At 40.0% G+C, this 22211-nt stretch overlaps 1 protein-coding gene across 2 annotated transcripts in view; it reads right to left on the bottom strand.

The window, feature by feature from the left end:
* Window positions 1-22211, bottom strand: part of ugp2b (UDP-glucose pyrophosphorylase 2b) — a 34421-nt gene that overhangs the window by 7842 nt on the left and 4368 nt on the right. For both annotated transcript variants that reach the window (XM_032542048.1, XM_032542047.1), the window contains exons 3-6: window positions 21499-21606; window positions 9801-9986; window positions 5318-5451; window positions 633-930 (exon numbers count right to left, since the gene is read on the bottom strand). In XM_032542048.1, the coding sequence (XP_032397939.1) occupies window positions 633-930; window positions 5318-5451; window positions 9801-9986; window positions 21499-21606 (726 nt within the window). The remainder of the gene's footprint in view (window positions 1-632; window positions 931-5317; window positions 5452-9800; window positions 9987-21498; window positions 21607-22211) is intronic.

Raw genomic sequence — 22211 nt, 5'->3', positions numbered from 1 at the left:
CCCCCCCCCCCCCCCACCCCCATCTCTTGCTTCTGCAACCGTGTGAATTTCCCCATAGTGGGTTTAATAAAGAATCTATTTTATTGATTTGGTTTTCCAGTGATAAATAAGGGTCAGTTTATCCAATTTACAAAAACAACATTTTCTATTGATCAAAACTTGTAGTGTCTGGCTATACAGATGTCAGTTTAAAAGTAGTTCTAATATAAACTGCTAAGTAATGACGACACAATTTCTGGAAAGAGAAGAGAAGCTTTTGCATCGTACAGATGTCTTTTTTTTTTAATGGTTTAAGAGGTACAAACTAACATGTCCAGAGGGTGGAGGTAGATATCTCAAAACCGTGGCACATCAAACTGATCATTTTCTCCCACAGCGACTCTCTCTCCATTAAATCCATACAAGAAGACTACTTCTGTTGAATTTTGAATTTCTTTGTTTACTGGATATAATTACTACACTGCTACTATATTCAGATTTTGTTGTGGTTGTATGAGTACAAAGATATCTTATGTCTACAAAGAAACAAATGTTGTAATAACTCGTACATGGAACAAGGCCTGAACATCCCGTCCATGTGTAAATACACTATGTAAATATTGTGACAGCAGGATTCCTCCTGCTCCACACACCTTGACGTCGGCGCGCGTCTTATCCGTCACCTCCATGATGAACTCGCAGCGCTTGCCGTTGGGCTGGCTGACCAGGTGGTGCAGGATGTGGAGGTCGACGGTGGCTCCCAGGTTGTCGATGTTGGACAAAAAGATGTACTCCTTGCCCTGCGCGATCAGCTGATCCAACAGGCCCGAGTTGTAGAAGCTGGCATAAATGTCGCCGTGCCCCGGAGGGTACCAGCCTTCTGCGCTTTGCCCGTTCATGTTCAAGTTTGTGGACACAGGGAGGAGCGAGTCTTTGTTGATGCGAGGGTACCTGGACACGACAAAAAAAGTCCACAATAAAATCAGACATCCTGTTTTTGGTTGTTTTGAGTTTACTTTTGTGATCATTTGTTTATAAACCACCCAAATGATGACTCAATGTCATGATTTATTATCTGTTCACCATATTATACTGGGTGGGAAGCACTAAAGGGTTCCTTTAAGACAGGGGTCTTCAACGTTTAAGACAAGGATCCATTAACTGACAGATCAGGGACCCCCTGGCTACTGCATATATTGTTTAAAAAGTTGCATATTACTGGGCCTACAATAACATGTAGGGCAACCTAAAGCCTTCACACAAACCTTTTTTTGCGTAGAATACTTAGCTTTTAAAATAGCCTAATATTTGTTGGCATGATTTTATGAATCATGTTTTACTGTTAAACATACATGTAGCAGAGTGAATCCTTAGGATGAACTGTGCATGTGGCTGGCCTCAGTGCATACCTTACCTATGGGCCAGTTAGCAGTGGGGATTTATATTTTCTTATAATATGTTGGATTCATATTAAGATTTCAAAAAGGTACATTTGGAGGCCCCCCTGCACTGACCCTAGGGGGCCCGGACCCCCTGTTGGAGATCCCTGATTAAGATTAGGGTTTATCATAATTTTGCTTCATTTAGTTTCCCTAAAGCATTATATAAATGAATAACTTTGATGACCTTGTAACTTTTCTGCTGGGCTGTATGAAAGACAAACTTCAGAATGATCATGAAACTTCCTTGGGTTGCCCTTTCTTTTTTTCAGGAATTGCACTCCTTTAGCTTAAAGAACCTCAGCTGTCAGCTTAAAGTTTAAAAGCGTGGAGCAAGAGAGCGGACTTTAATCTACGTCTAGAGAGGTGTCACTACCTGATGTGAGTCGAGTGCAGATGCGAGTTGGGCATGCTCAGATTTAAAGGGTTTATGGCATAACGTGTCATACTAAAATTTCTGAAATCCATAAAATAAACTTTTCTCATTCCAAACAATAACAGAAGATGGAAATCACTTCAAAAACATTTTAGCTATCTATGATTGCTAATGTTAGCTCAAAACACCATTCAAGTGACAGCTTCTGTTGTGTTTGATTGCTAACTTGCAGCAAGTCATTTCAAAAACGGTTTAGCTATCTATGATTGTTTAGTAAAGTGTTGTAGGTAGATGTCGCTGTGTAGTCATGGACAAGGGTAAAACACTCGGAATGAGTCAGAGATGAAGTTGAAAAAATAAAGTTGCAGTTGTTTGACTGTTAACTTGTAGCAGTGATCAAACTTTGTTAAGGTCTATTTTTTATTGTATTGACATTATAGAAGTCTCTCGTTAGCAGTTAGCTGTTTATTGTAGGCTACTTTTTGCAGTAGAGCACAACTCACATCTGCACTCGACTCACATCGGGTAGTGACAGAGGACTGAACCCAAACTTAAACCTGGATTTATTTTAATTCAGTGTAACGAGATGTAAACCACCAGGGAACATGTTGCCCATTTACACAGAAACAGAGCTGGACAACATGAGCATTTATTAGGAGTTGAGTGTCCATCTGATTTTTGGTCTTCACCAGCTCTTGAGGGAAATATCCGTCTCTTTAGCTGCTAAATGAGATGGCCTTTAACTATGATAATTAAATCAAAATCAGTCAGTCAATGTCATTTTGTTTTTAAAGATATTTTATGAACAGCTCTCTTCTCTTTTGCTGGCATGTAAACAGTCTGTTATCTCTTATATGTTAGTAATATGTAGTTCTAAAAAACCAAACAAGGGATGGCCTTATTTATTTGCGGAGCTGGGAATCACAGTCTGCGCGTTAAGGACATAAACAGCACAAAGACAAAACAAAGACAAGGTGAAATCTTTTTGGCTCACAGCTGAGTCAAAGCCATGGGAACTTTGAGACTAACTAGCATGCCGAGTGCCATGTGATATCTTTTCTTTTCATATCACTGCAGGACTTCAAACAACACCAAAGAAGGGAGATGAGGCAACAAACCAAAGAGCCCAAGCCATCAACTCTGTGTGCATTAACGTGATCAAAGGGTTCCTGAGAAGGACCCGCGTCAGGTTGAGTTGACAAACCTCATCACGGGGAGCAGCACTGAGTGGGAGATCGCTGGGTTTTTGGCAGTTTGAGGATATTTGCAGATGAGCTGGTCAGGTGAGAGGAGGGGTCCAGTAGAGGCACGGAGGCCTTTTTAACGGAGGTTTAGGTCCAGCTGACTGTTCTGGGAAGATGAGTGGTTTGATGGGACTTTAACGCTTCTAAATCCTGAACATGTTGTTATGTCCACAGAAGTGTTTTCCTTTCCTTTCTGCCTCAGAAGCAACAGTTATTCTTTCCAGGGTACACAGGGGAATGAACAGAAATCTTATCAAAGAATTAGTTTTTTGTAACCTGTGAGTTGTTTTTTTTACTGCCTCCTCCTTAAGGTAAAGTAAAAGGAACATACTATGGTTTTCTGATCTATTCTCATGTACTGATTGTGGTAAATTATTTTCATTTTGTCATACCTTTCCCAAAAAAAGAAATACTTTTTCCATTTATTTTTTGTTAGATAATCCGAGGGAACTACTAGCATTTTTTTTAATGCTATATTTAGCTGGACTTTCATTTAAAATGAACTCGCTTTTGGGTATTGATGCGAAAACAAAAAACAAAGACAGTTTTAGACTGTTATTTATTCTGCTCATCCCTCTAGTAACCAGGGAATTTGATTTAGCAAAAAAATAATAAAATAAATTTGGCTAAAAAAAATAAAATAATGAAAGTTTGGACAATTTGTCTGGGGGATAAAGCAAATTGTTTTCCCCTCATCAACTGGAACACCAGATAGTGTGATGAGCAGGGAATTTATCACTGTCACTGTGTAATTGGCTTTTTATAAGTTACCCTGACGAACTCGACTACAGACTTCTCTTTGTTCTCCTTTTGACCGTTCTCTGTGATTGACATTTCAACTATTCAACCACTCTCTCTGTGCTGACATTAAATCCATGAGCGACAGTAACCTCCCCCCCCCCCCCCCCCCCCCCCCCCCCCCCCCCCCCCCCCCCCCCCCCCTCCCCCCCGACACACCATTGCTTTGCAGTACGCTCCTTCTGGCACACAGAACATACAAGTGCTTTAAATAATTCAAGGGAAACAGGAAAAAGCAAGTTCCACTTGACTGACAAATTGGAGACACCAAGACATTACATATTAATGGCTTTCTCCAAACATTCCATGACATTTCCTGTCTGGATGCTGCTGCTCTTGACAGATCAGCAGCACACAGCAGAGGACTGTTCACTGGCTGCTCAGATACTGAATTAACAAGTTCATTGTTAGAGTTCATTCAGTACGTTTGGGTTTAATACTGCGAACTGGTAATGAATATCTCAGGTGTCTAAATCGGCCAATACTGATACAGATTATTGTGTTTTCTCCAATCTTAAGATTTTAGTTTTAAGTCTTCCTTCCAGTTTATTAACTGGCGTGACAAAGAAACAACGTCCGCCTATACACATTGGGTCCTATCTTAAACCTGGCGCAACGCAGCAAAAAGTCAGACGCAAGTTGTCAATTTCCCGTCCAGTGTCCGTGTCGTTTAAATAGCAAACGCACCTGCGTTGTGCGCACCCACATGTGCACCCATGGGCGTGCTCGTCTTACAGGGAGGTGTTGTTCAGGTGCATTCTTGGCGTTTTGCTATCTTGAGGCAGCGGAAAGTGATTGTGCCATTGACCAACAAAAACCCGGTCTTAAGTCAATAACGCAGCATTTTATTGTTATTTTAACAGCGCGTTAGCAAAATGCTGTTTTGGTGGCAGGGTGCTCGTGCCATATATGATCTGCTCGTGTGCTTTTACTTCACGCACAAGCAGATCAGTTTCTTCTCCCGAAAATCTGTCCTTCCTACTTAGCAAACCCACCATCATAATAGCAATGTGCCAAGGTACAAACGCGCCTGGCTTTTAAAAGGGAATGGGAGATGACACCCATTGGTTTATTGCATGTTACGCCCAAAACACCCCTATGTTTTATTACAACATTAAGTAAAACCCTTTTGAACCATGTGCCTGGTGCACAGACCCTTTTTTTCCGTCGCTAAACTAGTAAAAGTGGATTCCTACACGCCCTATGCACCTGCACTAGGCGCTTCACGCCGTCTGCTTCGATCGGTAAAACAGGGCCCCTAGTGTTGGTGGGTGTGACGTGTATCGGCAGAGTGCTTGTCAGGGATGTTTGCATGTTTGTTTCTTAGCCCCGCCCAAGACGATTGTGATTTGAACAAACGCCAATAAAACAAAGGTTATTTTTATCCCATCCCGGAAGGCTGTGTGGACTCGCCAAACCCTCAACTGCTACTTAGCATAGACATGACATTTGCTTAACATGGTTCTAGCGTGTTCTCTCACCTGCTCTGGTTGAAGGTGTGTATCTTGACACGGTGGTGTGTGTACTTCTGCAGGATCTTCTTTGTGTCTTCGTCTGTGTTGAAGGAGTTCATGAGAACCAGCGGCACGTCTGTGTTGTAGGTCTTGTTCAGGTGCTAGAATAAAAAACAAAAAAACAACCTAGTAAATGGCAGCAACCTTTTGCATTGTTTATTCTTGTTGAGATCGACAGCAGCATTTGTGAATTTTTTCCTAGACCACACACACACACACACACACACACACACACACACACACACACACACACCACCACAACACACTACAGGCACACACACACACACACACACACACACACACACACACACACACACACACACGTTGATCCACTGATTCAAATGAACTTTAGAGTATATATTTGGTAATTTAAAAACACGTCATTATGTTTTAGAGTTAGATTATCATGTGATCAGATGAGGGTGTGCGTTATTGAGGCGTCACTTTGACGATATACAACATAGCACTTAGTATAGATTAATAATGAAGATAAATTATATCAGATTTAATACGCAACGTTGGAAGACCGGGGTCTATGGAAAGCAGGACAGAACTAATTTGTCTCTGCAGGTATGTACTGTATGTGCATGTGTACAGTACAGAATGTGTGTGTGCATACTTTGAATATTTGTATCTATATGTAGGGTAGGTGCATGTGCTGTGTACAGGTATGTATAAGTATGGCTTTTCTTATTTTTTCATTCTTTTCATGTCTTAAATTAGAGATTTTTTCAAGTTCTTATCGCAAAAATCAATACAAAATAAATGATAAATAAAAAAAGTTGAAAGTCTAGAACTTAAAACGTTTTATTTTAGTTTGAGAGTCTGTCTTTAAATACAAATTTAAGTGACAGTTCTAGCAGTTAGACTTTGTGAAAGGAGGGACATTATGTGACACAACAGTCAGGGGTGTCAGACTGGGGGTGGGTATGGGGGCGAAGATGCTGGAATGAATAGCCGTGGATGCAGGGAGGGGCCCATAAGGAATGCCTTTCTACAGGGCCCAGGATTTCGTGCTTTGCCCCTGAACACAGCAATAATTGAATACATCTGAATTCCTGCAGCGTGTAACACGTAATAAATACTAAGAACAACCCAAGAAACAATATTTGTGTTACTTGATTGTTTGATTAGAACGAATACAAAAAGGAGGGAAATAATACATGAGGAGGGAGAAGCATTGATTTTACCAAGATAAGAGAAAATGAAAGTCAGTAAAGGAGAATGATGAGGAATGGGATGTGAATCAGTGGGGAGTGGCTGACGTGAGGAAGTTGCAAAATAGTTTAATTTCCAGCTTGTGACAGAAAACCACATCCACTGGATCCCCGAGCAATCCTAAATATAAATATATATATTTCTTTTCTTCATTTACATCATTTTTTGTTGGGCTAAAAGTACTCAAATGTAAACATATGACAGCAACTAATGATTATTGCCGTTATTGATTAATCTATATTGTAATTATTTGCTCAATTCATAAACTTATCTTTTGGTCTATAAAATTGCCAGCAAATAGTGAAAAACACATTTTTTTTCCGAAAAGCCAATTTCTTCAAATGTCTTGTTTTCTCTGCCCAACAGTCCAAAACCAAAATATATTAACTTTATTACTATATTAGACAAAAAATTGCATTTCCCACCTATCAACTAATCGTTTCAGTTCTTAAAAAGCCTTTGAAATACCAGACGTGTGTAAGTTCCACATGCAAAGACCCCCCAGGTCCTTAAAATATCAACGTTACCTGGATAAACTATCCCTTGGTGTCCTGAGAGGAAGCTATGGCCCTGTTTCCCAGAATTAAAGTGGTTGCCAGTTGGACTGGTTCTGCGACGTTGAGCTGCACTATTTTAAAACTTCCATAACTCAACTTGCCTAATTTAACAGAGCCGCTCAGGTGAAAGCAGTAAATCTTCAGCAGCCAGGTGGCGCCATTCCAGTAAGCCCACTCTTCCATGTCACCTTTTGAGTGTGAGTGTACAGGTCTCTCAACACTTAAATTGTCCAAAATAAATATGCATGAGCACACAGGAGACCTGGATAGAGGTTGGTGCATGTATGGGATCCATTTTCTCTCTTTCTAAATAGCCCAATTCAGTCAGGAGGTAACCTGAGCAGAAAATGGAGAGCAGTGACTCAGACACAGAGAGCAGTGTGCAGGGAGGACAGAGCTGTCCCATGAGGGTAACACACAAATACCACAGGGCCACACAGCCCTTATATCAACTCAATTACACAATACCGTACACACCAAAGCTCTGGCATCATCGTGTGTGACAAATTCATTACAGACTTCTTTGTACTGAGGCTGAAACTTTAATTTAGCTCTCCAATGCTAAAATATGTGATGCTTTATTAATGTATTGGTGGAACACTATTTAAGTTTGAACAAACGTAAAATAATCAAGGAATCACTTGGATTGCTGATGTATGCAATACTTTTTTATGTTATGTCTTGATTTATGATCGGGCACAAATAACCACAACCCCCTTCCATACACACACAAATGTTCACAGACCCTCCTTTCCTCCACCGTACAACCTTCTTCATTTTGCTGCCAATCCCGCAGACCTCCCGGCTGGCACACCAACAGATCCTCTGTCACCATAACCCCCCCCCCCCCAAGGTCTCATACTGAGCTCCTTTCAAAGAACCTTCAGCTCTTTTTCCAGAAAAACAGCTCTCTCTCCCTGCGCCCCAGATACATCAAGTAATAGAGGCTTGTGCCTGGAGGATGATTCACACACACACACAGCAGCTAATAGAAAGCAAGGCAGAGGACAATACATACTTGCTTGTAATTGTTTTTCTGTTTATGAAGAAGAGATGTGGTTTTATTTTCTCCTCTGAATCATCTGACAAACACACTGTTCTGTACTCTTCTAGCTTGGGTTAATAAGCAAAAGTCTAAGTTCCTCTCGGAGTGATATATTGTCCTTATGTGTAGATAGAATTATTACTTTGTTATCACTATTATCATTACTACTTCAACCTTTCCAAGGTATTACATCAGACAACAAATTACTTCCTGTTTCTCTGCCCCACCCATTCTGACATCCACGTTCAGCCCCGACAAAATGTAGCAACTTTTTTTTTTTTTAATGAAACGGGGGTGCCTGCTTTTTTAATACCATGTTTACAGACATGCCTCTGCTTTTTGGGTATCATGTCTTTTTTTCACCTTTATTTTTAAAGGCAAGTCATTAAGATATTTATTTACAATGGTGGCCTGTCTACACATTAGTCACATTAGTCACAACCAGTAAAACGGGAGAAAACATAACTCAAAGCCTGTTGCACACCGTTTCACACCGTTCCCAGAAACATGTCGTTCAGCCAGGAAACTGTAGCAAGACTGTGCACCGCGTTTTGAGATTGGACGTGCGTGTGTTGGTGTGACAACCGGCCACCTCTTAATTAGGCAACACCTAAATGTCGATCCTGCTGCTAAATCCGGGCCACAACAAGGAAGTGATTTGTAAAAACAAGTCTGTCAGCTGTGGTTTAAGAGAAAAGGTAAACTAACCGACAGACTGTGAAAATAACTAACAGCTTTTTTCCAAGGACAAATTTTTAAACTGAGGAGGGAGGATTAGTGAAAACCAGCTAAAATAGGAGATGAGAACAGCTCCCAACAGAAAGTGAGTTAGCCGCCTGAACTTATCAATGATTTCTTCAATAATGAATATCTAAAAACTTATTTGGTTCTTAAGCTTAAATTGTAATGACATTTTTTCACCAGTGAGGTTTGGTGACAGGGTAGAAAGGTTTTGGGGAATGTGTACTCCTGTCTATCTGTGATTAAAACCCAGAGTAAGATCTTTCACTTACTCATTAGGTCTTGTTTTGGAAGACCTGTTGTGTCTCTAAACATGCAAAACCTATTATTTGACGAAATATAAAAAAATAATCCAAAGAATAAACAAATAAGGTCAAATCACTGACAAAGTCTTTCATCATTAGCATCCAGTTTGGGGTGTCCTGGTGCACAAGAGGTTTAAGACGCTGACCATGTAAATGTAAATCTAGCCAAGGACCTCTGCTCCATGTCCCAAGCCTTGCCCTCTGTCTTCCCTCATTTCTTGCGGAACTCTCCTGTCTGCTATCTAATAAAAGCTAAATGTGCCTTACTGGCAAACGACGCAGCTGAGTGATTGAAGTCATTTATTCTCAAAGCATAAAAGAAAGTTACAACTCCAATTAATTCATTTTAAACCTGTGTTCATTCAATGATTGCTGAGGGCAGCGCGACATGCTGTCAACACAACAGACATATTATCACTTTTATAAAGCCGATACGGTAACACGTTGGCAAACAGGGACTTTATTGCACATTCAATAAGTAATAATATGTCTTGGGTCACGATGACATGATGTGAGGACCCAAATAAAGAACATATGCTACATTCTACAAAGCCTTAAACTTTGGTATTGACAGCTTTCTGTACCTCTATCTGTTGCACCGTGAGGTCCAGGAAGGTGTTCTCGTTGCGGACACTGATCAGGCTCTTGGGGCCCTTACATCCCATGCTGGTGCCCAGGCCTCCATTCAGCTTCACCACCACCAGTTTGTTCAGGCAGTCAGCCACGTTGTCTGGCAGGCCTCGGCCAGCGATCTTATCGTAGGGCTGGATCTGGGAGAAAGGGGGAGAGGGGGGGGGTCAGGGAAACAGCAGGTGTACCTATAAATGTAAAGTGCTTTTAAAACCAACAACTTTACTCCACTTCTAATTTCCACTCTTGTCTTGCTAAAGTGTTTATTACTGTGAACAGTGTTGGTGGTAATTTGATGTCTGTATTTCTTAGATTTTACAGATTATATAGTGAATGGTGCAGATAGTTAATTACGATGGCTTGATGCACAGCTAAGCACTTCTGTTGGCAAGGCAGTAAAAGCAAATGGAGTATGGTGTGTGTGTGTGTGTGTGTGTGTGTGTGTGTGTGTGTGTGTGTGTGTGTGTGTAGCCACATTACACGTTCACACATGTATTGACTTCCATCTAGCAAATCAGCAAACCTTTGTGTAATACAATTTCACAGGATTGTCATCATTTTCACATTAAAAGTGAAACGGCAGCAGGATCCGTTTTCAACAGAAAAATTACTGCTTTTCAACAGTTGTGCTTCTCCTCAGTTTTGATTGAATTTCATTGTTTCGGGAACATTTTAAAAACGAGTTAAAAACTGTGAGCAATGTGCAGAAGCATCCAGGGACAGCAAATTCTAACCAGATGTTACAACAGCTTTTTGTTGTCAGGAAGTGAGTGAGCGCGTCAGTGGTAAAGTCTACTTCTTTATGAGATTGCCTATAATAAATGTATGATCTCAAATGGTGTGTCTGTGTTAGAAAATGAAAACATCCTGTGTAACTTTCTCAACAATCAGTGACAGCGGACACACACAGCATCCTGATGGAAACAGACGGCCCCCCCCTCTCCCTCCCCCTTCTCCCTACACCAAGTGCAGACTGAGGTGACAAATGCAACAGACAACCTCGACACAGCGGCCGCTCCCCCCCCTGTCCTGTTTTTCACAGAGATGGGAAGTGATCGTAACAAAAAGGACCACAGATGTTTCATGGTTGAGAGTTGTAAAGCGTGTTAACTTGTACATACGTTACAGCGGTGGCTGATACAAATCCCTGAAGGTAATGGAAAATACATTTTAAAAAATCCGGCGAGTAAGCAGGAAATCCAGGGGAATGAAGAGGGAGGTCTTTGGCACATGTGTTGTTATATTGAGAATAATGTTTTTCAGCTGCGATCCCCATCCTACCCCTGTACCCCTGGAGTTAAACAGCTTCCACTCCCAGATGTTCATGTCACTTTCTGGCCAATACAGATGGAGGCTGCATTTTTGTTTCCTCCTGTGCGTGTTATGTTTGAGCTACTGCACTCCATCCAAGTAAACGCAACACTCAGTGGTATGTAGGTTTGACCAGACAGCTGGATAAAACTACAAATTCTAAAAACAGCAGTTCTAATGCAAACCACTGTATACTATTATTTACTTTCCCCTTTGATTGACAAGCTGCTGTCAGGGGTGAGAGTGAGCACCTGGAGGAAACCTGGATGATATTTCAGAGCAAAGAGATCCCAGATGTGGATTGCAGTTTTAGCAGTTTTAGCCAGAAGGACAACAAATGTTATACAACTAGAATACGGTTTCCACCACGTGTTAATTGGCAGCAGTACAGGACGAAAGATGCCTGCATGAGGTGTGTACTTACTTACTACATTTAGTTATAGGTCCTATAAAACTATGTTGTCTTTCTGCACCTGCTAGTCTTACAAAGTTACAACTGTGTTACATTTCAAGCACTTTCACCTGTTCTTATTTAGTTCTAAGAAATAAGCACCAATAATGATCAAAAATCTAGTTTCTATTTTTTTTTTACTTTTTAATTGAATGTCCTTGTTTTCTCACAAAAAACAGAAATGATCTTCATAAATGTGATCTCACAGGGGTAAATGGCAAATATGAACCACACATATGGATATATCCTTGGTAATTGAGCTAAAGTAAACATCTATTAAGTATTTTTACATAAATTGTTATGGCTGTATTGATTTAAAAACCTAATAACACCACACAAGGGTTAATTCTTTCAGAAAATACTGTTTTACTACAGTAAAACTTGGCAAAGGGGAAGCGGGTGTTGGTTGAACAGCAGACCGGACGTATGCAGATGTCTTTTACTCAGCCCAACGTTTAATCATGATCTTCTCCCAGCACTCTGATAGTTGGTTGGAAATGGTTCTAGATCACCTTTTAATAAACTGGACAGCTGCTTTTTGCTGTTGTGGAAAACGTTACCGACTAGACAATGTTGTGGAATATCATACAAGTTAGTCTTACTTACTGCACACATGCTGTTTGAGAGATACTGACGTCGTTGTGTATTTGAGTCAAAGCCTTCAGATAAAAGCCTGAAGTAGTGTCTGAAACCAAACGTGTGATTCCTCAGACTGCAGATACAGAAATATTTTTAAGGTGCCCTGATGGGACATGTGGAATGGACTATGTGAAATTGTTTCATTTTCTCCTCCACTGCTAAACTTATTATTATTATTGTTCAATCTGTTGATTATTTTCTTGATTACTCATTTAGTTGCTTGGTCTTTAGTCTGGCATTGCTAGACCTTCCTCCACAGCGCTGCGGAGGAAGGTCTGGCTAGTCTAGGCTAGTATGTTGAACATGGTCACTGGTGTTGGATCTGATTATAATTAAACAAAGTATGTGATGCAAAAATGTGCATCCTATTAGGGGGTAACATGCTCTTATGTTGTGCCACAGCAAGTTTGTAATCTCACCTCACCCCTTAACAACTCACAGCTGCCCTTTTTTTTTTTTCATCTTAGGAGTCATTCTTTCTAGGCAACCATCACAACAAAATAAAAAATGAATAAGGCTAAGGCCGTTCTTCAAAAAGAAGAATATTGTAGTGAGACAGTAAATAAGGAAGGGTTGATTAACTTCACAGTGAATTAAAAATGAATGGCCATATCTTAGCACAGATATTTCATCATAACCATTTCTCTTTCTCAAGCTGCTTCACATTATATCAACTGACGTTGAGTTCAAAACAAAACCGCAGCGGAAGAAAAAGCAAGAACTTTCTCAGGGTTTGGAATGCAGCCTGCAAAACAGCACTCGTGTACTTCTGCTGCTCCATTTACCAACTGGTTAAACCCCTTTTTTAGAGTTTCAATTAGAGCTGCAACTAACGATGATTTTCATTATCCAGTGATTGGGAAAGAATTGGCCGTAAAAACAGCTCCATCTCCTTCATCCCCACTCTTTTCATTTTATACGTCTGCATAACTTGAAAACTGCCTTGGCCTAAATGCCAGAAATATACCAATTTATTATTGCTGTGGCAGGTCAGCCTGTCATCTCCACTGCTGCAGTAGTGAGTGGGCAATCTGTGTCAAAACTGGCTTTATATAGACTAAAAAGCTACTAAATTATTAACTTGGTTGGGGGAAGATTTTGAATCGAGCGGCTGTCTTTGGCAGTGGTTGTCAAAAGAAATGTAGTTTACTTTTCTGCTAATTCCTTCACACTTACTCATTGGGATAAGACGCTGCCAAATGAGGCATCTTTCTTAAAGATTATTTTTTTGGGCTTTTCCCTTTAGAGTAGTGATAGTGGATAGACATGAACGGGGGAGAGAGATGGGGGGGGATGACAAGCAGCAAAGGGCCACAGATCGGAATGGAACCCTGGCCGCTGCAGGACGTGGGGCCAACGTGGTGCCAACGTGGGGCCAACGTGATGCCACACGGGGGCCAACGTGGGGCCAACGCGCTTACTGGGTGAGCTAGAGGCCGGCCCAAAAGGATGCATCTTTACTCTCTTCCTCTCACACTCTCAGCCTGTTTCCTCACCTCATTACCATGTGTCACTGTCATTTTCTATTTCACAAAAGTCTTTCCCTCTCTCTCCCCCTCCCCATCCCCCTCTCTCTGAGGAGAAAAAGACAGGCTTTGTGTTTGTGCGTTTGGATACTGAGTCCAGTGCCAGGCGAGCGACTGAGGAAGTTTTGTCAATGTTCAGTGTAACAGGATCAAACATGGCCAACGAACGCCAGGCAGAAACATCTCTGCTATGAAACCGGCTGAAGATTACTCGGCACAGAATGTTTGGACTGCAGCTTGTATTCCCCAACAGGAAGTGGAACATCCTATTGGGCAACAAATCTTGTTTGTTTTAACTGGAAGAGCAAACAATATTAAATTCCACAGAATAAATACACCTTAATGCCTTGCTCAGCAGCAGTACTAGTCAGGATTCTGACAAATATGACATGAGCACAGCAGATAAAATGACTGTGTGCAGGAAATTAGTAGATTTTTTTTGTACATTTAAATGTATAAATTTAAATGTGTATTCTTTCTATTTGATAACGCAGCTAGAAATGTGGGTACTTCATTATTAAATGCTTAATAAGTCGATAAGAAATTAAAAAGGATTTTCTGCATATGGTCCAACAGGTCAAAGGAACGTCTCACTTTTTGGCGACCCAAAAGGGGAATTTCTATAACACTAGTTAATGACTTATTAACTATTAGTCAAGCCATTAAACAGTACTTGTAAATCCTTTATCATGGGTGCCTTATTAGAGGCTGACAGAGAGATTTATCTTTAGATTTGAGATGTGATTTTAACACGTTATTTTTCATGCTTTGTGATTTTACTAGTCAGGCAGTTGAAATAACGCTTTGATCGCTCCATGAGGTTCTAAATAAATCACTAGTGTTCTATCACACATGTAATGAGAAAGAAAAAGATGACAAATTTCAAATTTGTATGACTTTCTCTAGTTTTTGCAATTTTACTTTCACCTCTTCAGACCACTAAGAATGCTTAAGTTAAACAACCGGAGATGGAAAACACATACTTTCTGTGCCTGCTGATATCCATTTTAAGACACAAACAGACTAATCCAAAAGGTTGGGCAACACTGTCTAGTCATCCCTTCTGCTGAATACAGCTGCCTGGTAAAGATTTTAACACATCAATCTAAGTCACAATGGGCCATAGTCACATTCATGGTTTTAATCTTTAGTTTAGAGGTTGAAGAAGCTTCAGAAACTTACTTATGCCTTTAGACAAATGATGGTATTTATAAGTGAACTTTCACTTGAATGATAGAATACAATGTGGAAAATCTTCTCTGGTGTAGCATCAAAAAACAATGTGCATCTATCTGGATGCAACATGATGCTATGTTTGTTCCAGAGAATGTTTACAACCTCATTTTACCCCTTTCAATTCACAGCTGCACTATTTTTTATTATCCTGTGAGTCATACTTTCCACAATCACAACAAAATTAAAAAAAAACAAGGATAAGCCCCTTCTTCTACATACAGCGCAATTGTTGTAATGAGACAGTAAACACGGAAGAAAGACGGATAAACTTCACAGGGAATTAAAAATAAATGATCATATCTGGGCACACGCAAGACATTTCATCATAACAATTTCTCTTTCTCAAGCTGCTTCACATTATATAAGCCGAGTTCAACACAAATCACAGCAGAAGAAAAAGCAAGAACTTTCTCGTGTACTTATGCTGCTCCATTTACCTACTGGCTATTCCCAAATGCTGCCTCCTGACGGCTTGACATCTTTGACTGACACAACACTGTGTTCAGACGTCCTTCCTTCCTCAGAGATCCTCCCTTGGGATCAACCCGAATCAAATACGTTTGCACTTTTTAACTCTGTTACACCTTGCTGTCTTGTATTTTGAAGTTCACAAACAAGGTGTTGTCCAGGAAACTGAAGCATCCCTTGCGACTGAGAAAAAAGAAGACTTACAAACTGAGCTTTTTTTTTTAGTGAAAGAGAAAAAGGAAATCCTGCACAACCAACTCAAAGACACACCGATGACTTGGCACTTTGATTGAATTTGTAGGTGACCGTCCCACAGCAAAATGAAACTAAAGACTAATTTCTTGAGTTCACTGATAGGAGGATAGTGAATAGTCAATGTACATGTGTCTACAGAGGTCTTCTGTAAGCAATGAAGGCATGTGGGGGCCTTTTAAAGTCACTTTAGATTACTTTCAGTGCAGGAAAACATACACAATCTGATCTCTGAATTTGACTAATACCATGTTAACACTACATCATCACAATAAATTTACCTTACTATACATACATACACTTAAAAAGGAGTCTAAGTCTAAAAATGAAAAAATTAAAATAAAATTCAACTTCCTTGTGGGAGTCATCCCAAAAGGATTAATAAAGAGAAGTCTAAGTCTAAATAATAAATAAGTGAATAAATGATTCAAGCTGTCTTATGGTGGTGAAAGAAAGTTGGAATTGGAAATGGATTAGTTAGACGTGTTTCTGAAAAGAAGAACTTCCTTTATATTGTCTTCACTATGAAAAATCTTCCACGGCACCAGAAGAGAGGAAACACAAACAATCCAAGATGACCAATCCCAGTTCTTGTAGTCCATTTACGGCCAATTCCGTCAACTCTAGTGGATTTTTTTTTCGAAACTCTGGGAAACCATGAAAATACTTGGCAAACGTATTGACATCCATTTTAATTAAATTACACTGAAATTAGTTGTGTCAGTTGTCTCACCCTTTAACATGATTGACCTGAGTCTATTGTAGTGTTAATCATCTCTCTGAAAGCTAAACTTCTCTCATCCCATTGGCTGAAATGTTGCTGATACTAAAACTGAAGTAGGACTAGGGTTGTCCCAAAAATGTTTTTTAAACGATTAATCAAGCGATTACTGTTTCAATTTCGACAAATCTAACAAATAATTTTTCGATTAATCTAACGATTCCTTTTTTAATTAGCAATTACTTTCCCTTGCTCAATTATTGACAACTTACACAAAACTAATTTCAATAAGGTTCAAATCTCTATTTATTCAAATTGTCTCACACTGCACTGTAAGTAAAATAAATGTGTAGTGCAACCTGAAGCCACATGCAGGCTATCACTCCAACAACAACATAGGCAACAAGTCTCTTTCAGGAGGTATTCAAAAAATAAACACTTAAAGTAAAAAGAGTAGCCTGTATTTGCTTTTTTTTTTAACAGTAGAAGGCAAAATAATGAAGAAGCTCTTGTTTAACATCCAAGCTCTTCTCCCTTTAATCTTACAGTAAAAATAAGCAATTTCAGCAACGTATGAAATCAGATGTCTCAAATAAATCCAGCGTTAAAACAAATTAACATTTCAAGTCATTTTCCGGAGGAATACACAAATAAAAAAAAAAATGAAATTTTTCCTTCTCCTTTTTAAAAGGGAATTATGAGCCCAAGCCCGATTTAAACCCGTCAATTTTTTAATATGTTGGCCATTATTAAAGACTCATGAGATAACTGAAACAATCTGGCCTGGTTGCGCAATTAACGAAGACAGTGCTACAGATGGAGGAAGCGCAGCACAGTTTACCTCATGCTCAAGTCAGTGCAGGACATACTGTTCCCGGGTGAGCCAGGGGGGAAGCTGGAGAGGCAGAGGTGAGCAGAACTTACTGTGTTTAGCTGCTGTTATCCTGACTCAGGGATCATTTTACAAAGTCTACAGACTAACACGTTGTTGTTGGCATTAAGAGAAAAATATTCCCACACTTTAGACCGTGGGCGAGCCTTTTTCTCAACATGTTGTTGCGAGGAATCCATACGTGGGCTGTTGCTGGAGGCGGCCATGTTATTTTTAGATTCCTACAAGAGATGGTCCGATTCCATTTTTTTGCTTCCCGATACCGATCCTTGAACTTGCATATCGGCCGGTACCGAGTACTGATCCGATACCAGGGTGTCATATATTTTATTATGTTTTAACAGCTGTATACTACTATGCCTGTATGGATGTAACATGATGTGTTTTGTTGTCTGTCGGACTCAGGGTTAAACTCTTTGTGAAACATGAACAAACAGACAATGAACAGTGAACTTTCTTTAAATTGTCCAGTTTGACAGTCAGTCATAAACGGAAAAACAACATAAATAAACTACTTTAACATAGATTTTCTTTAGGGCTTTCTTACGTGGTATCGGACCGGTGCATTAACTCCAGTACCTACCGATACCAGAGTTTTAGGCAGTATCGGAGGCGATACCGATACTGGTATCAGAACATGTCTAATTTCGACGCGACGACGCAAATTATTTGTGTCGACGCATAAATCGCTAACGTTGACTATGTCGACAAATCATCCTAGCCCTAAGTAGGACTTCTGGGTCTTCAGATGGATGTAGAGGCCAATACGCGATCCACATACTTTGGTGCAGTGTGGGCAGGGGTTAGTGCTGTTGGTTTGTGGTGGCGAAGCCCTTTTCTTTCTCTCCATGCTGTGCCGTTGCTCTGTCTCTGCGGTATGGCAGAGTTTGATTTCATGATGTGCAGCTCCTTGCACAATTTTCTTCCAGTTGCTTAATGTGGAGTAAATTTTCTTCAGACTAGCCTTGATATTATCTTTGAAACGTTCCTTTTGCTGGTTTGCTTGGCTTGCTGGTCTTCATGGATTGCCACCTTGTCATGGCGGAGAAGCTTGTTTGTTCCTGAGATACCAAGAGCAACGCTTTCTGGAGCTATGCCACTTGTTGGGTAATCCATGACGGTAAGGCTGAGGTCCCTGACAAAGAGCAACTCAACCAAGACATCAACAGTGGAAAAGGTGGCACATGCAACAGAAATGAGCCCAGTTGTGGTGGACTCCTGCCACTGGATCTTGACTAGGGATGCAACGGTATGAAAATGTATTATTTATTATTTTATACGGTTATAGTGACCAAAATTATCACGATTTTCGGTACAGTTGTTGTGTTTTAAAAGTGTGTTCAATGCCTTCAATGTCAAAGCAGCAACAATTTTTCCTGCACATTCTGAAGACAGGATAACTATCTTTAATCAACTGTCCTTCGGCATTCTTGTAATAATGAAAATATGCCCATGCTTCAGACTAAGTCATCTTAGAGGACTGATAAATGTCCTAAGTGCGGTCATCTGCTCCTTCTGCCATGATTACAACTTCAAGAAACGTACATTATAGGCTAAGCAGTGCGTTAGCGCAGCAACTTCAGGAGACTCGGATGAAGCTGGGAAGGATTAAAACACGGTTTACAAACCATGGTCATGTTATTAATGATATTTTAAATTAATTTATAAATTTATTCAAAATTAAACGGTAATTGTTATAGTCAACATTTTTACCTTGGTTTACCATTTAAGGACTGAGGTTTCTGTCAGTGCACCGGTCTCCTCAACTTAAACAAAAATCCTCCACAGGCGCCCTCCTTAACCCTTGGGTTGTCTTCCCGTCATCCATGAAACAATATCATCACTTTTTCTGACATTTTTGTCACTTTTTCAATGTTGTGGGTGCTTTTTTTGAGTTTTTTTCCCAAAGTTACTTGATATTTTTAATGTTGACATTTCCAGCGCTTATTTTGAAGACCCATTTTTTGTGACAAAAAAAACTGAAAATGCGTCAAATTTGACCCGAGGACAACATGAGGGTTAAAAAGGAAATCCGCCCTAACATCCAAGGTAAGTCCAATGGCAAACAGCAACTGGCAATGAGGGCAGGATTGTGAGATGTGGAAGCCCTAGTCATGGGTGCTAGATTCAGTCGCTGTGCTCTTGGAACAAAGCAGAAACAGCCCTTCGGCATCTACAACTGAGCAGTCCACAAGGATCCACTGTGCTCACCCCACCTAGGGACGGGGCTAGAACATTGGCTGCCTTAAACCTCCTGACTTGATTACTGCATCCAGAGGGATAACCACATCACTCTAATGTGCCACTCTTGTCCCTAACGTCCTCTAGACTCGTACAATGCAAAGAGAAGGTCATTGTATTATTGGTGGCTCTAGTGGGAATCAAATCCCTCTTGACAGTGTTACCCCCATCAAGCAGTATGTATTTATGACTTGTTTTTATTTTGTCCAATCCAGCAACATTCCACTTGGCAGTGGCATGGAACAAATAGACACAAAGAACAACAGACACATTTTTCCCTCTAACATGCAATTAAAACAATACTAATTCACTTGTCATTACTCTAGGCCTGGAACTGGTTTAAGCTGTGTCTTGCCACGCAATGCACCACTTGCTTCTGGTGTGTTAAGGGTTTCAAAGGGGACACACTGATACTACTTGGTTATCAGTTTATCTTTAACTTAACCTGTCACAAATAAGACAATGAAACATTAAACTCTTCTGTCTACATCATTGGAGATTTTGGCTTACAATTGCCCCAGTAAAGATTCTTAAGATCTGAAAATGAGCCACATAAGAAAAGAATTTACCATGTGTCAAATGTGTAATTTATAGTACTTCAGTAAAACAGATGAATGATTATGAGTCAGGTAAAACTCATAAACCAGAGTCAAGTAGACAACAGGCCATAATGAGAAACTTTACTTTGGTCTGGTTACTGGAGAGTAATGAGCCAGCATTTGAAAAACAGTGACTCTTACAAGCATTACTAGTCAAGGTAATGCTTACACTAGTCCTTACACTAACAAAACAATTCAAATTCCAGAGAACTTCCTCTAGTCATACTTAAGTCCTTACGCTAACAAAACAATTCAAATTCCAGAGAACTTCCTCTAGTCATACTTAAGTCCTTACGCTAACAAAACAATTCCAATTCCAGAGAACTGCCTCTACCACCTCCACAGGGACTTGTTATTGTACTACTAAAAATTCCACAAATTTGAGAGGATTGCGTGGAAGATAGCCTTTGTGAACCTTGAGCACACATTAATTTTAACCACTTTAATTATTTTACAGTAAAAAAAAAACAAAAAACATACATACATACATACATACATACATACATACAGGTGACCCAGCAGACTGGTCATACATTTAACATATACCTTACTTCTGGTACAATCCCTAGTGTTTGGAAATTTGCTCAGGTTGGACCTTTGCTTAAGGTGGTGACCCAAGTTAGTAAAATAATTATGGCCCAATTTTTTTGTTTGGCCAAAGGTTTTGAAACCTTGACCAAACAACACAGTGTGGCCAATGTGGAACATCTAACCAAAAACTGAGGAGAAAAACTGGTTTCCTGTACATAAAGTAAAGTATTTTCAATTTTCAGTAGGAAAACTGTTGTGCAATCACTCCTAATGTCTGTTTTTGATTATGGTGACATTCTTTACATGCATGCTTCATCTGCCAAATTGAAGCGGTATATCACAGCACTCTGCGGATTCCTACCCATCATTATATTTTTTATCAAAAACATTTAAAAACAGGCTTTGGGACTCAAATTGACTTCCATTGAGACATTCAGGGTGATGCGTTGCTTTTAATACCCCTCTTATGTGTCTGTATCTGTGATTCTCATTGGATTTTATTGTTTATATGTACTGTAATTTTTGGATTGTTCTATCAATGTTTTGACCTATTGTAGTTTTGGTATTGTTTTTTTCTTTGTATTTGCGCTGTAATCAGAGCGTCATTGGAAAAGATGCAGAAACATTAAAAGCTACTGGCAAACAACAAGTTCTCACAAGGGATATAAGGGATGGAAATCCAGAGTTTGCTTTCTCACCACAAACACACACGTAATGTTCTCATTCTCTCATTTACAGCACATGCGCACAGTAACACACAAAAAAACTCCACAAACTCGACTCACCGAGTCCTCTGGAGGTCTTTGTATCTTGATCCACTCTAGTGATGGCCCCTTCACCTGCAGAAATCTGTGGAAAAGATTCTTGAAGCCCTCAAAGTCTTTTCTGGACACCTGAAAACACAAGGATTTTATTTTAAGCTTCATACATTTGAAAAACGTAGGCTGAAATTTGCAGAGACATGAATACATATTTGCCCAATCAGAAGAAGAAGAAAGGTTTGCTTCTGAATGTGCACAGGTTATCAAATAGCTTTCTCTAATTTAATGCAGTTTAGCAAACTGCAAGAAAGATGCTGAACAAGCTCTACAACATGCCATCTTAAATATTTGACTATTTATTAACCTTTATTTATTCAGGAAAGGTTCACTGAGAGGCATACATTCCCATAGTCACACATTAATACCAGGAAGCTGCCCAGTACAGCCACAGTCTGATCTGCTGCCTCTGAGCAGTTCCACTGGAGCAGTCTGGGGCTCAAGGGCTGGTAATGAGGTAATGAGGGAGGGGCAAGTAGAAGGGCAAGAAGGGGTGGTAGTAGCTCAGTGGGGTGGTAGTAGCTAAGTCAGTAGGGTTTTGGGTTGGTTCAAGTCCCCATATGGACCAAAAGTATGGTGGTGGACTAGTGGTGGTGGACCTCCTGGGCACTGCCAAGGTGATCTTGAGCAAGGGGCCTTTAAATTGTGTACTTAAAAAAAAAAAAAAAAAGATTTATTCC

Source organism: Etheostoma spectabile, chromosome 17 (genome assembly GCF_008692095.1).
Source record: "Etheostoma spectabile isolate EspeVRDwgs_2016 chromosome 17, UIUC_Espe_1.0, whole genome shotgun sequence".
NCBI classification, from domain to species: Eukaryota; Metazoa; Chordata; class Actinopteri; order Perciformes; family Percidae; genus Etheostoma; species Etheostoma spectabile.
The sequence above is the reverse complement of the archived record's forward strand: the minus strand, read 5'-3'. Positions and strand labels throughout refer to the sequence as shown.